The 13,299-nt window shown below is 44.6% G+C and overlaps 1 protein-coding gene across 1 annotated transcript in view; it reads left to right on the top strand.

Annotated features, from left to right (window-relative positions):
- The window catches only part of nalcn (sodium leak channel, non-selective), a 195,788-nt gene that overhangs the window by 171,759 nt on the left and 10,730 nt on the right, over positions 1-13,299 (top strand). Inside the window, exons 39-41 of the mRNA XM_072258858.1 lie at positions 3,600-3,715; positions 10,151-10,308; positions 11,248-11,398. Of these exons, the coding sequence (XP_072114959.1) occupies positions 3,600-3,715; positions 10,151-10,308; positions 11,248-11,398 (425 nt within the window). The remainder of the gene's footprint in view (positions 1-3,599; positions 3,716-10,150; positions 10,309-11,247; positions 11,399-13,299) is intronic.

Raw genomic sequence — 13,299 nt, 5'->3', positions numbered from 1 at the left:
GAACAGTAGAATACAGTAGGGCCCTTTGGCCCACTGTGTTGTGCCGACCTACAGAAACCTACTCCACAGTCTAACCTTTCCCTCATACAGAGCCACAGCCCTCCATTTTTCTTACTTTCATTTGCCTATCTAAGAGTCTGTGTCCCTAAGTACTTCAAATGTCCCTAATCAGTCACCATCCATCACCCCTGTACCAAAGAACTCTACTCCTTCAGAACTAGATGACTGCTGCCCGGTGGCACTGATGCAAATCACCATGATGTGCTTTGAGTGGCTGGTAATGACACATATCATAACCTCCCTTCCTGGCACATTGGACACTCGCCAGTGTGCTTACTGAAAGAAATACTCGACGACAGATGTGATAGCATCTGTCATTTACATGGCCCTGACACACATAGAAAACAAGGACACTTATGTCAGAGTGCTGTTTCTGGATTTCCGTTCAGCGTTAAATACTGTTGTCCCACAGAACAAGCTCAACTCCTCAGTCTAAATCAGGGGTCCCCAACCTTTTTTGCACCGCGGACTGGTTTAATATTGACAATATTCTTGCGGAACGGCCAAGCCGGGGGGGGGGGGGGGCGGGGGGTGTTCAATTTCACTCGAGTTCAACAGTGCATGACAGGGAATGAGGAAAGGTACAGCTGACTCATATCGTTTCATATCGCCAAATCATATTGTTTCCTCGCGGCCCAGTAGCACAGGCTTTGCGGCCCGGTACCTGTCCGCAGCCCGATGGTTGGGGACCACTGGTCTAAATACACCACTCTGCATCTTCCTAACCAACAGACCTCAGATAATCAGGATGCACAACCACTCTTCCTTCCCCAACATCTTCAACACGGATGCCCTCCAAGGGTGTGTGCTGAGCCCATTGCTGTGCATTCACGCATGTCTGCACAGCCAAACACCCGAGTAATCACATTGTCAAGTTCACCGATGGGGCTCGTCACCAACAACGATCTGATAGCCTACAGAGAGGAGGTAGAAGGGCCTGAGGCCTGGTGCCAGGCGAGTAATCTCTTCCTCAATGTCAACAAGACATGTTGGTGGTTATCAACTTCAAGAGAACTCACACCCCTCTTTACATCACAACTTTGCAGTGGCAACTGTAAGCAGTTTCAAACTCCTGGGAGTGCACATCTCACACATCCTCTCATGGTAGCAGAACACAATCCTACACAACCAGGAAAGCTCACCAACACCACTACTTTCTGAGGAGGCTCAAGAGAGCAGGACTATGTACTTCTCATGTCATTGTACAGATTCACAGTAGAGAGCATCCGAACATGGTGCATCACTGCAGGGTGTGAAACTGCATGGTGCTGGACAGGAAGACTCTACAACGGGTAGTCAAAACTGCCCAGTGCATCATTGGCACCAGCCTACCCACCATTAAGAACATATGTACAGAAAGATGCCAGGAAAGAGCCAGTAGCATCATGAAGGATCCCAACCACCCTGCTTGTGAACTGTTTGTCCCATCCCATTGGGGTGGAGGCCACGTGGCATCAACGTCAGGACCACCGGGTTCAAAAAGTTACTTTACCAAACAGTAAGGCTGATCAACACCTCGAGCTACCAACCCCCCACTCAACACCCCACACCACCGCTACTTTATCACTTTCTGTCAGCCACCTTGTGTATATGAAATCAATCTATGTATATAAGCTATCTTATGTATTTATATTTTTATTGTGTTTTATTTGTGCTGCTTCGGATCCGGAGTATCATTTTGTTCTCCTTTAGACTTGGGCACTGGAAATGATATTAAATAACTTAAATCTTAAATATATCTACCTCTACCACCACCCTTGGCAGTGCGTCCCAGGCACCGTCCACTCTCTGTGTAAAAAAGAACCCCTAAACTTCCCTCCACCCACCTTAAGTGATGTCCTCTAATATTGCCCATTGCCGCTCTGGGAATAAGAAGTTAGCTATCCACTCTGTCTACACCTCTCATAAAATTATAAACTTCTCATCTCCTTCACTCCAAAGAGAAAAGCCCTAGATTGCTTAACCTTTCCTCATGAGAGATGTTCTCTAGCCCAGGCAGCATCCTGGTAAATCTCCTGTGCAGCCTCTCTAAAGCTTCCATAGCCTTCCTATAATGAAGCAGCCGGAACTGAACACAATACTCCAAGCGAGAGAGATTAGCTAACTGAGTGGTGTTGCAGGAACATTCCACTCAACATCAGTAAAAATTGATTCAGAAAGGGTCAGACAAGGGCACACACACCAGTGCTCATCGAAGTATCAGAAGTGGAAAGGGTGAGCAGTTTCAAGTTTCTGGGTGTCAGCATCTCTGAGGACCTGTCCTGGGTCCAACATATCGATGCAGTTACAAAGAAGGCACAACAGCAGCTATACGTACTTCATTAGGAGTTTGAAAAGATTTGTTATGTCAGCAAAGACACTTGCAAATTTCCACAGATGTATTGTGAAGAGCAATCTTACTGGCTGCTTCACCATCTGGTATAGGGGTGGGGGCATTGCATGGAATCGAAATAAGCTACAAAAAGTTGTGAACTCAGTTAGCTCTATCATGGGCACTAGCCTCCCCAGCACCCAGGACATCTTCAAGGAGAATTGCCTCAAAAAGATGTCATCAATTTTTACTGATGTTGAGTGGAATGTTCCTGCAACACCACTCAATTAGCTAATCTATCTCGCTTGGAGTATTGTGTTCAGTTCCGGCTGCATCATTAAGGATCTCCGCTACCAGGACATGCCCTCTTCTCATTGCTTTCATCAGGGAGGAGGTACAGAAGCTTGAAGGCACACACTCAATGATTCAGGAATAGCTTCTTCCCCTCTGCCATCAAATTTTTGAAGGGACATTGAACCCGTGAACACAACCTCACTAATTTTCTCTTTTTTTGCACTACTTATTTAAATTAACTGTTGTTATTGTGTGTATATATATATGTGTGTGTGTGTATATATATATATATATATATACACACACACACAGTCTTTAATTTACAATTATTATTATTGCACTGTACTGCTGCCGCATAATAACAAATTTCACGACATATGTCAGTGATTCTAAACCTGATTCTGATTCTCAAGTGTTCAGCTCGGATCACCTCGTTATAGGAAGGCAACCAGAAACTCTGTCACGAAAAAATGATTTGCACTTTGCTTTCAAGGTATCACAATATTTTATAGTGAAATTAGTAGTTTTATATTGCACTTACATCTGGAAATATAGCAACCAATATGTGCACAGCAAGCTCACACAAAGAGCAAACTTCCCATATTTGTGTTGTCAGTTGAGCAGTAAATGTTTTGCACAAGGCTGCAAAGGCTCCTCCCATCTTTCCCAAGCCACTAAGTGGAATATTTTGAGCTTTTATAATCGGATACGAAAGCTTGCCTCTCCATCAGAGTGGCATTTGCTCAAAATTACATGGTTACCTCAAGTTTTCAGTTCAAGACCTTATTATCTCTTGTGTTCAGGATAGTGTGTGTGACTCATTGAGCTACAGCTGCCACCTCGTGTGGGACCACTTATACAGGAATGTATTGGGCTCAGGGCATGCTTTTGCCACGCTTTCCATGATGGAATTTTCTGAACTTCTTTTCATCAGCTATCATTGTGGAAAACTTCTCACTCTTTTACTCCACCGAGGAAGATCAACTCCTGAGCTACAATGATCTTCGTCACTTCCAAATCATTTGGAACATGGTTGATGACAAGAGAGAGGTAGGTGACCAAGAGGGATAGCGATTAAAGCTAATAGCAACCAAGAGAGCTAATGGTTAAAGTATCAAGGAGTATAAATGCTGATGTACTCATCAGGATATGCACTAAAGGGTGAGAGGGGATGGAGGCGGATGTGACAGAGGCATTTCAGAGGCTCTTAGGCGTGAATTTGCAGTGAATGGAGGAGATACAGCAGGCAGAAGGGATTAGTTTAGTTAGGCATTTAATTATTACTTTAATTAGTTTGGCACAACATCATGGGCCAAAGGGCCAGTTTCTGCTGTATTGTTCTATTTTCTTTGATGTGGAACAAAGAGAGAAAGTTGGAGTGAAGAAGGATTCACGGGTAGCTATAAAGAAATTGCCAAGATGTATGGAATAATATTTTGCTTGTGAAACTTGGAAGTATAAACCTGTGGGTGTTGCTGAAGCATGGTGCAGTAGCCATTAATGATCATGCAATGATTAATCACAGTAGTTAGTGCCCACTGCTGTGTGTGCAATGATAATCTAGTTATAGACTGCGCAGCCCAGAGGAGGTACAGTAAGGGTGCAGAGAATGAGTTTATCAATTAAATGAGAGATGGTTTACTGGTTCAGTATGTTGAACAGACCACTCTAGGTCTAATGAAAAGGGTAGTTCAGGGATATTGGAATTGACCTAGTTTGGTTTGAAATCAGGTTCTTAATCCCAAACAAAGTGAACTATGAAGATGCAAGACAGGAGGTGGTTTGGAAAACATTAAAAGGTTTGTTAGTAAGCCAGCAACAGCAACTTTTAAGGAATTGACACGTCATTTAAAACAAATGTATCCTTTTGTAAACAGTGAGAAGAATAGACCAACCACAGCTAACAAAACAAGTTAAAAGTCTAGGGTAAAGACACATATTGTTGCCAAAAAAGAAAGAAGTAAAGTATTTTAAGACTTCAGAACTCAACATAAGACAAAGTTGTGATTGATCCAGCAAGGAGAGACAAACCATGTGGAGGCATCCCAGATAGCAAACAGGTTCTGTTTTCACAGATATCTGGTATTTTCTCCATGCATCAAACAATACACAAAAATCCCATGATATGGTAACCATTCCTCCATAATATTGCCATGAGTGGCAATACAAGGCTGGTAAGAGAGAACAATTGCTAAAAGTGGAGAGAGAGGAAACTTATTCATAACAGCGAGTGTATATCTGTACATTGCAATTTTGAATTTAATGTTATTGAGGAACTGTCTCATATATGGGGGTGTCTGTAAGTCAAGTGTTTGTAACTGGGAATAGCCTGTAATATTGTTTTGATGTTTTGAAGAGATTATCAAAGTTTAATGTGGGACCTGTCAGACTATGCTGGGAGAAATTGTGAAAATGGGGGAAAAAAATACAGATGTTGGAAATTTGAAATAAAAACTGAAAATGCCGGGAAAGCCAGTACCTGTTGTTTTTGTTTCAGAAGGAATTACAGGACTGAACAAGGTCTTAGGCACCCTAGCTATCTGTAAGACTTTTGCACAGTACTACATTTGTCAATGTGGAATAGAGAATGAGTTTGTAAGTCTGGGGGGGCAAAGGATGTTAGGAATGGCGAGAGTGGGGCGCCGTGGGAGGGGTACGAGACAAGTGGTAGAGAAGGAGTGCCAGGGGTGGGGGGTGGGAGAGGGTGCTGGAGTGGTGCAGTGCAGACACACCCACACCCAGCCCTGAGACACCAGGCAAAGTCATTTGATTCCAAACAATTGGTTTATTGATCATTACAGAATATCTCTCTGGTGCTTCCCGCTCCCTCCCCTCTCCCTTTCCCCTTTTCCCAACCAATATTCCCCTCTTACTGCCCGCTGACCATCCTCATTCCACAATAGAGACCTATATCAGAATCAGATTTATCATAAATCACATATGTCATGAAATTAGGTTTTTGCAGCAGCAGTAGTACAGTACAACATATAAAATTACTAAATACTGTGCAAGAGTCTTATGCATCTAGACTTTTGCACAGTACTGTATATGAAAACAATATGGAAAACAAATCATTTGCGTCTGTCTTCACTGAAGAAGAAACAAAAGACTTCGGAAACAGTGGAGAACCACGTGTTTAGGGGGAATAAGAAGAAAATTGTAATTAGTACAGCTAATAGAAACCTTGGTTAAAACCTGAGCTCAGGTGCTACCTGTGTGAAGTGTACACATTCAGTCTGTTGTGGATTTCATCTGGGTGTTGCAGTTTCCTTCCACATCCCAACAGTTATAGGTTGATTGATGTAAATTGCTTCTGTGGTAAATAAATGTGGAACAGGGAAACTGATCGGAACGTGTCTTCCAAAGAACCTAGGGCTTTTCTCTTTGGAGCAAAGAAGGATAAGAGGTGACATAATAGAGGTGTATAAGATTGTTTATTTATTGGGATACAGCGTGGAATAGGCCTTCTCGCCCTTTGAGCTGCATTACACAGCAATCCCTGGTTTAAACCAAGCCAGAATAATTTATGACCAATTAACCGACCAACTGATACATCTTTGGACTGTGGGAGGAAACCAGAGTATTTGGATGAAACTCAGGTGGTTGCAGGGAGAACATACAAACTCTTACAGATAGTGGCAGGAATTGAACCCAGGTCGTTGTGCTAGCCATTAGGTTACCATGCCACCATTACAAAGAAGCATAGAGTGGATAGCCAGCATCTTTCTTTCCCAGGATGGAAATAGCTAATACTAGAGGACATCCTTTTAAGGTGAGTGGGGGAAGGTTTAGGGGAGCTGCCAGAGCTAGGTTTTTTACACAGAGATCTGCAATGTACTGCTGGGCTGCTGGTAGAGGCAGATACATCCGGGACATTTAAGATGATCTTAGGCACGTGGGTGAAAGAAAAATGGAGGACTACGTGGAAGGGAAGGGTTAGATTGAATGTGGAGTAGGTTAAAAAGTTAGTACTAACAAACACAAATGAAAAATATACAGTGTGAACTGTCAAAATGGATTGGAAAGTTTGGAAGGGAAGTTTCCTTAGTGTTCTCATGAAGTAACAGAGAGCATAATCAGAATCAGGTTTAATATCACTGGCATATGTTGTGAAATTTGTTGTTTTGTGGCAGCAGTGCATTGCAGTACGTATTAATAATGAAACTATAAATTATAATAATGAAGTATATATTGAAAATTAAATTAAATACGTAGTGCAAAAAGAGAGGAAAAACAAATGCTGAGGTAGGGTTCATGAGTTCATTGCCCATTCAGAAATCTGATGGCAGAGGGGAAGAAGCTGTTCTTAAAACACTGAGTGTGTGTCTTCAGGCAGCTGTACTACCTCCTTGATTGTAACAGTGAGAAGACGGCATGTCCTGAGTGATGAGGGTCCTTAATGATGGATGCTGCCTTTTGGAGGCATTGACTTTTAAAGGTGTCCTGTGTGCTGGCGAGGCTAGTGGCCATGATGAAGCTGGCTGAGTGTACAGCTTTCTGCAGCTTTTTCCAATCCTGTGCAACCACTTAGAATGCTCTCCATGGTAGCAGGCAGCTGTTGGACCCAGGGGACCATGGGTTTGCGCCTCTGGTGGACTGTGTCCTCTCTAGGTTGCAAGCCTGGGCAGGAAGATTTGAAGAACCAGCTGTTGCCCGTGCAGCAGGTTTCCCCTCTCCACATCACTGATGTAGTCCGAGGAGAGGGCAAGCACTAATACAGCTTGGCACCTGTGTCATCGCAGAGGCTGCCAGAGTGAAGTTGCAAACAACATCAAACTGCCTTAGGGACCCCAGCTCCGGATTTCTTCCTCGGAGTTTACTTCCAAAGCCTTTCCCATGGATGGGTATGGCCACAAGGCAGGGGAGGTTTAAAATCAGACTTTTCCTTCTCCTAGGTGGGCTGCCGTCCAAGGCTGACGGGCCCCACCTGCCTGAAGCAACTAGTTTTAAGGCACCAGTGGTCTCTCTTTGCCCCTTCTCTTGTCAGTAGAAACGGTTCCGCCGAGCCTAGTAGCTAAGCCACACGTGAAGGCTGAGAGTTGGTTGTCAGAGGCTGTTAGAGTTGCACACCATTTGGAGCACTTTATAGGTAGTGGGAACTTATCCCCCAACCACCCCAGCTATGACAGCCTTAAGAACCTAAGAAATTTTCAAGTGACTTTGGTGACATATCAAGTCTACTCAAACTCCTAATGAAATATAGCCACTGTCGAACCTTCTTTCTAATTACATCAATGTATTGGAAGCAGGATAAATCCTCAGAGATGTTGAAACCCAGAACTTGAAACTGCTCACCCTTTCCATTTCTATCCCTCAATGAGGACTGGTGTGCGTTCCCTCGACTTGCCCTTCCTGAAGTCCACAATTAATTCCTTGGTCATACTGACATTGAGTGCAAGGTTTTTGATGAAACTCAGCCAACAATAGTTGTGATATCAGACCTATTGTGGCGACAGGCAAATTGCAGCAGCTCCAGGTCCTTGCTTAGGCAGGGATTGATTCTAGCAACAACCAACCTCTCAGAACACTTCAACACCGTAGATGTTAGTGCCACTGTGTGATAGTTGTTGAGGCAGCTCACCTTGCTGTTCTTGGGCACTGGAACGATTGTTGCCTTTTGAAGCAGTTGGGAATCTCCAGCTGCAGCAGTGAGAGATCGAAGATGTCCTTGAACTCTTCTGTCAGTTGGTTGGCTCAGGTTTTCAGAGCCCTACCAGATACACTATCAGGGCCTAACATCTTGCAGGGGTTCATCCTCTTGAAAGATGCTCTGATGTCGGCCTCAGACACAGAGGTCACATGGTCATTGGATGCTGCAGTGATTCGCATGGATGTCGTTTTATTCTCCCTTTCAAAGCGTGCGTAAAAGGTGTTAAGTTCATCTAGGAGTGAAGCATCACTGCCATTCCCCACTCTTGTACACCTCCTTTTCACCATATGAAACTCAGCCAACAATAGTTGTGAGGGGGGAATGAAGTAAGAAACTGAAAGGAGATAGGTGGAAGAGGTAAAGATCTGAAGAAGAAGAAGGATTCTGATAGGAGAGAACAGTGAAAAGGGAAGAATGACGGAAATCTTAAGGAAGGTGATGAACAGAAGACTACAATCTGTACAGATTGGTGATAACATCTCCTCCTCACTGATGATCAACACTGGTGCACCTCAGAGGTGTGTGCTTAGCCCACTGCTCTACTCTCTCTATACCCATGACTGTGTAACTAGGCATAGCTCAAATACCATCTATAAATTTGCTGACGATATAATCATTGTTGGTAGAATCTCAGATGGAGACGAGAGGGTATACAGGAGCGAGATATACCAACTAGTGGGGTGATGTCGCAGCAACCTCATTGCACTCAATGTCAGTAAGACGAAAGAGCTGATTGTGGACTTCAGGAAGGTTAAGATGAAAGAACACATACCAATCCTCATAGAGGGATCAAAAGTGGAGAGAGTGAGCAGCTTCAAGTTTGTGGATATCAAGATCAATGAGGATCTAACCTGGTCCCAGCATATGGATACAGCTATAAAGAAGGCAAGACAACGACTATACTTCATTGGGAGTTTGAATAGATGTGGTATGTCAACAAAAACGCTCAAAATCTTCTATAGGTGTACTGTGGAGAGCATTCTGACAGGCTGCATCACCGTCTGGTATGGGGGGTTGGCGGATTACTGCACAGGACTGAAAGAAGCTGTAGAGGGTCGTAAAATTAGTTGGCTCCATCTTGGGTACTAGCCTACAAAGTACCCAGGACATCTTCAGGGAGCGGTGTTTCAGAAAACAGCGTCCATTATTAAGGACCTCCAGCACCCAGGACATGCCCTTTTCTCACTGTTAACATCAAGTAGGAGGTACAGAAACCTGAAGACACATACTCAGCGATTCAGGAACAGCTTCTTCCCCTCTGCCATCCATCTATATTATGTATTTCATTGAACTGCTGCTGCTAAGTTAAATTTCACGACACATGCCTGTGATAACAAACCTGGTTCTAGTTCTGAGGTGAGGAGAAGAGAAGGGATGAGAGAGGAACCAGAATAGGGAATGGAAGAAAGAAGGAAGTGGGGGAGGAAGAAATTACTGGAAGCTGGAGGAGTTGATATTCATGCCATCAGCTTAGAGGCTGCCCATACGGAATATACAGAATCTTCTAACTTGCATTTGGCCTCATCATGGCAGTAAAGGATGGACCGACATGTCAGAATCGGAATGGAAAGTCAAATTGAAAAGAGTAGTGACTGGGATATCCTATCTTTCGCAGCAGACAGAACAATGGTGCTTGACAAAGTGGCCCCCGAATCACAGTCTGACAATGGGTAAACACTGAGATGGGGGTTTCTGCAGGAGGTAAACTGCAAAGGGAGGAACCGGGTGGTGGTGTGCATATAGAGGCTGACTGGGCAACGTGGAGCAGTTTTGTAAACACAGGTCTGCACTGGCTGAGTTAGTGGTGACCTGGTTACCTGTCCCTTGCTCCACAGGGTGCTATCCCAACTTCCCGCGTCAAGTTCTTGCTCCGCTTGCTGCGTGGGCGGTTGGAAGTGGACCTGGACAAGGACAAGCTATTGTTCAAGCACATGTGCTACGAGATGGAGAGGCTGCATAATGGCGGAGATGTCACATTTCACGATGTCCTCAGGTACAGCAGGAGGCTTCGCTCTAACTCACTGCATCACGGTGTCAGTCCATTGACATCAGAGTCAGACCTCAGTCTCTGGAGGAAAGAGTTAAGGAATGACTCAGTAGGCATCAATGGGTTTGGAGTGGACAAACAGTAACAAGGTGCTCTGCAGTTTCTCACCCAGGTGACTGTCAGCTGCTCACAAACCCATCAGCTCTGTCACCAAGATGAGCTTCGGGTGTCTGGAAGTACAACCATCTGCAGGTTCCCCTCCAGATTTATAAAAGTATTCAACATGAAAACAGAGCCTTCAGTCTGACTCATCTATTGCAGCAAAGTTGCCTAACTTAGCTGGTGATATGACCCACATCCCTATTGCACAGCATCCCGACAGAGTGAGATCAATCCATTCTGTCCTGTTCCATCAACCAGCATGCTCCTTGGCTGATCTGGCTCTCTCTCCCCTTGTTTTTGCACACCCATTAATCCACTCCCCTAACAATAATCTATGGTTTCTGTTTAAAAGCTTCCTGTGAACTGTCTAAGATAGCAGATCTTTAGGAGGAGAGAGCTTCAGACCCCCCCCCCACCCAACACAATTACTCTCAGTGTGAGAAGGATCTGAACTGGCTGATGTCTTCCTTGAACAGCTAAACTCAAATTTTGCCCCCCCCCCCCCTTTGTCCTCGGTCCCATCCATCAGTGGGAGAAAATTTTCTTCCCACTCCACTCCCACTCCCACTCCCCGCCTCACCCTCCCTCTCCAACTCCACCTCCCACCTCCCTCCGCACAGAGGGACCCTATCCCAAACAAATCAACCTGGCTTCACAAATTAGCCATCAGTTTACATTTAAAACATAAGCTGTACCAAGTAATTCTGCTTTCCACAAAGTTTGCTGAAACTTGATGTAATAATTTGTGTGAGTAATAAACCAACCTCCCTTGTCTCTGCTCAGCATGCTCTCCTACAGATCAGTGGACATCAGAAAGAGCCTTCAGTTGGAGGAACTACTGGCCAGGGAGCAGCTGGAATACACCATTGAGGAAGAAGTGGCCAAGCAAACAATACGAATGTGGCTGAAAAAATGTTTGAAGCGCATCAGAGCGGTAAGTAACTCATTTCTACCCCCCCCCCCCACATTATCCTCCCCATAAGATTTCCTTGACCCTATCCCACTGTGCTAGGAAATCATTGAATAGGAGCCACTTCACACTGAGCCTTGGTGAGACCACTGTGGCCAGTTCTGCTCCCTGTGCTACAACAGAGGATTTTGGCACAGAAGGTGTAATTTAAACACTAGTTTAATTTGTCATATGGACATTGAAAGATAGAATGAAATGCATTATTTGCATCAACGACCAGCAGAATCTGAGGATTGTGCTGGGGGCAGCCCGCAAGTGTTGCTGTTCTTCCGGTGCTAACGTAGCATGCCAACAAATTACTTACCCTAACCTGTATACCTTTGGAATGTGGAAGGAAACTGAAAAGCCTGGACGAAACCCACATTGTCCCGGGAGTAACATGCAAACTGCTTACAGACAGGGGCGAAAATTGAACCCCAGCCACTGACACTGTAAAGCATTACAGTAGCTGTTACACTAATATGGCACCTACTTAGTGCATTAGTATTGTTTAATATGTATTCCAATCTTAATACAAGTGATGTACTCTTGAAATGTTACGGTGCTACAGCCAGTTTATGGACAGGGAGATGATATCCATGTCATAGAGTCACACAGCATGGAAAGAGGCTATTCAGCCCACCAGTGGACCCCTATCCATATTAATCACATCTTCCAGCACTTAGCCCGTAACCTTCTATGTCTGGGTGATTCCAGTGTTCATCTAGACAGCGACCCTCTTTCCCTCACTCACTCCAGCAGTGCATTCCATGTTCTCACTGTGTGAAGATGTTCCCTCTCAGATCTCCTCTAAATTGCCTTTCTGTGCTATCCTCATCATCTTATACTCCTCAGTCATGTCTCCTCTTAAGCACCTCCATTCTTGGGAGAACAGATCAAGTCTTTTCTAATCCCTCCTCATCACTGAACTGTTCCATCCAGACAGCATCCTGGTGAATCTCCTCCACACAGTCTCCAGGACTATCATACCCTTCCTCTAGTGTGCTGACCAGAACTGCACACAGGACTCTAGCCAAGGTCTGACCAAAGTTTTATAAAGTTGGAGTATAACTTTACCCTTGTATTTATTGCTCTGACTGATGAAGAACAGTGTCCCAAATGCCTTCTTAACCAAATTATTGATCTGTACTGCCAGTTTCAAAAATCTTTGGACTCACACACCAAGGTCCCTCTGTTCTTCAGAAGTTCCTGGGACCCCACCAATGTCCTGGCCTGATTTGTGCTCCCGTTCCATCATCTCACATTTATCAGGACTAAACTCCATTTGCCTTTTCTCAGCCCATTTCACTAACACAGCGACATCACCCTGTGGCCTTAGAGGGTCACGCTGTGACATCATCACCTTTATTACTACTGGTATAAGTTAAAGTTAAATGTTGGCTGGAAGATGGGTAGAACATTTGGTACCTGTTCTTCAGAGGAATACCAGGGGATCTTTTACACCTGGAGGCACTTGAGATGGCAGAAGCTGGAATCTGGATTGACAAACCATCTGTTGGAGGAACTGTCCTGAGACGTGGTTTTAACCAGAAACATTAACAGTTCCTTTCCTCCTATACATGCTGCTAAACCTGCTGAGTTCCTCAAGCAGAGCAACACACACAAAATGCTGGAGGAACTCAGCAGGTCAGGCATTATCCTTGGGGAGGAGTAAATACTCACCGTTTCACGCCGAAACTCTACTTCAGGGATGGTCCTGGCCTGAAACGTGACATGGCATTTTGTGTGTGTAACTCTGGATTTCCAGCATCTGCAGAATCTCTTGGAATTAAGCTTTGCTCCTCCAGCAGATGGTTTTTTGTTCTTTTACATCTGCCTGAGTGGCTCAGCTGAATGCCTGACCCATGCCAGTGCAGTACTCCCAC

Source organism: Mobula birostris, chromosome 5, assembly GCF_030028105.1.
Source record: "Mobula birostris isolate sMobBir1 chromosome 5, sMobBir1.hap1, whole genome shotgun sequence".
NCBI classification, from domain to species: domain Eukaryota; kingdom Metazoa; phylum Chordata; class Chondrichthyes; order Myliobatiformes; family Myliobatidae; genus Mobula; species Mobula birostris.
This window is presented reverse-complemented; position numbering and strand designations above follow the sequence as displayed.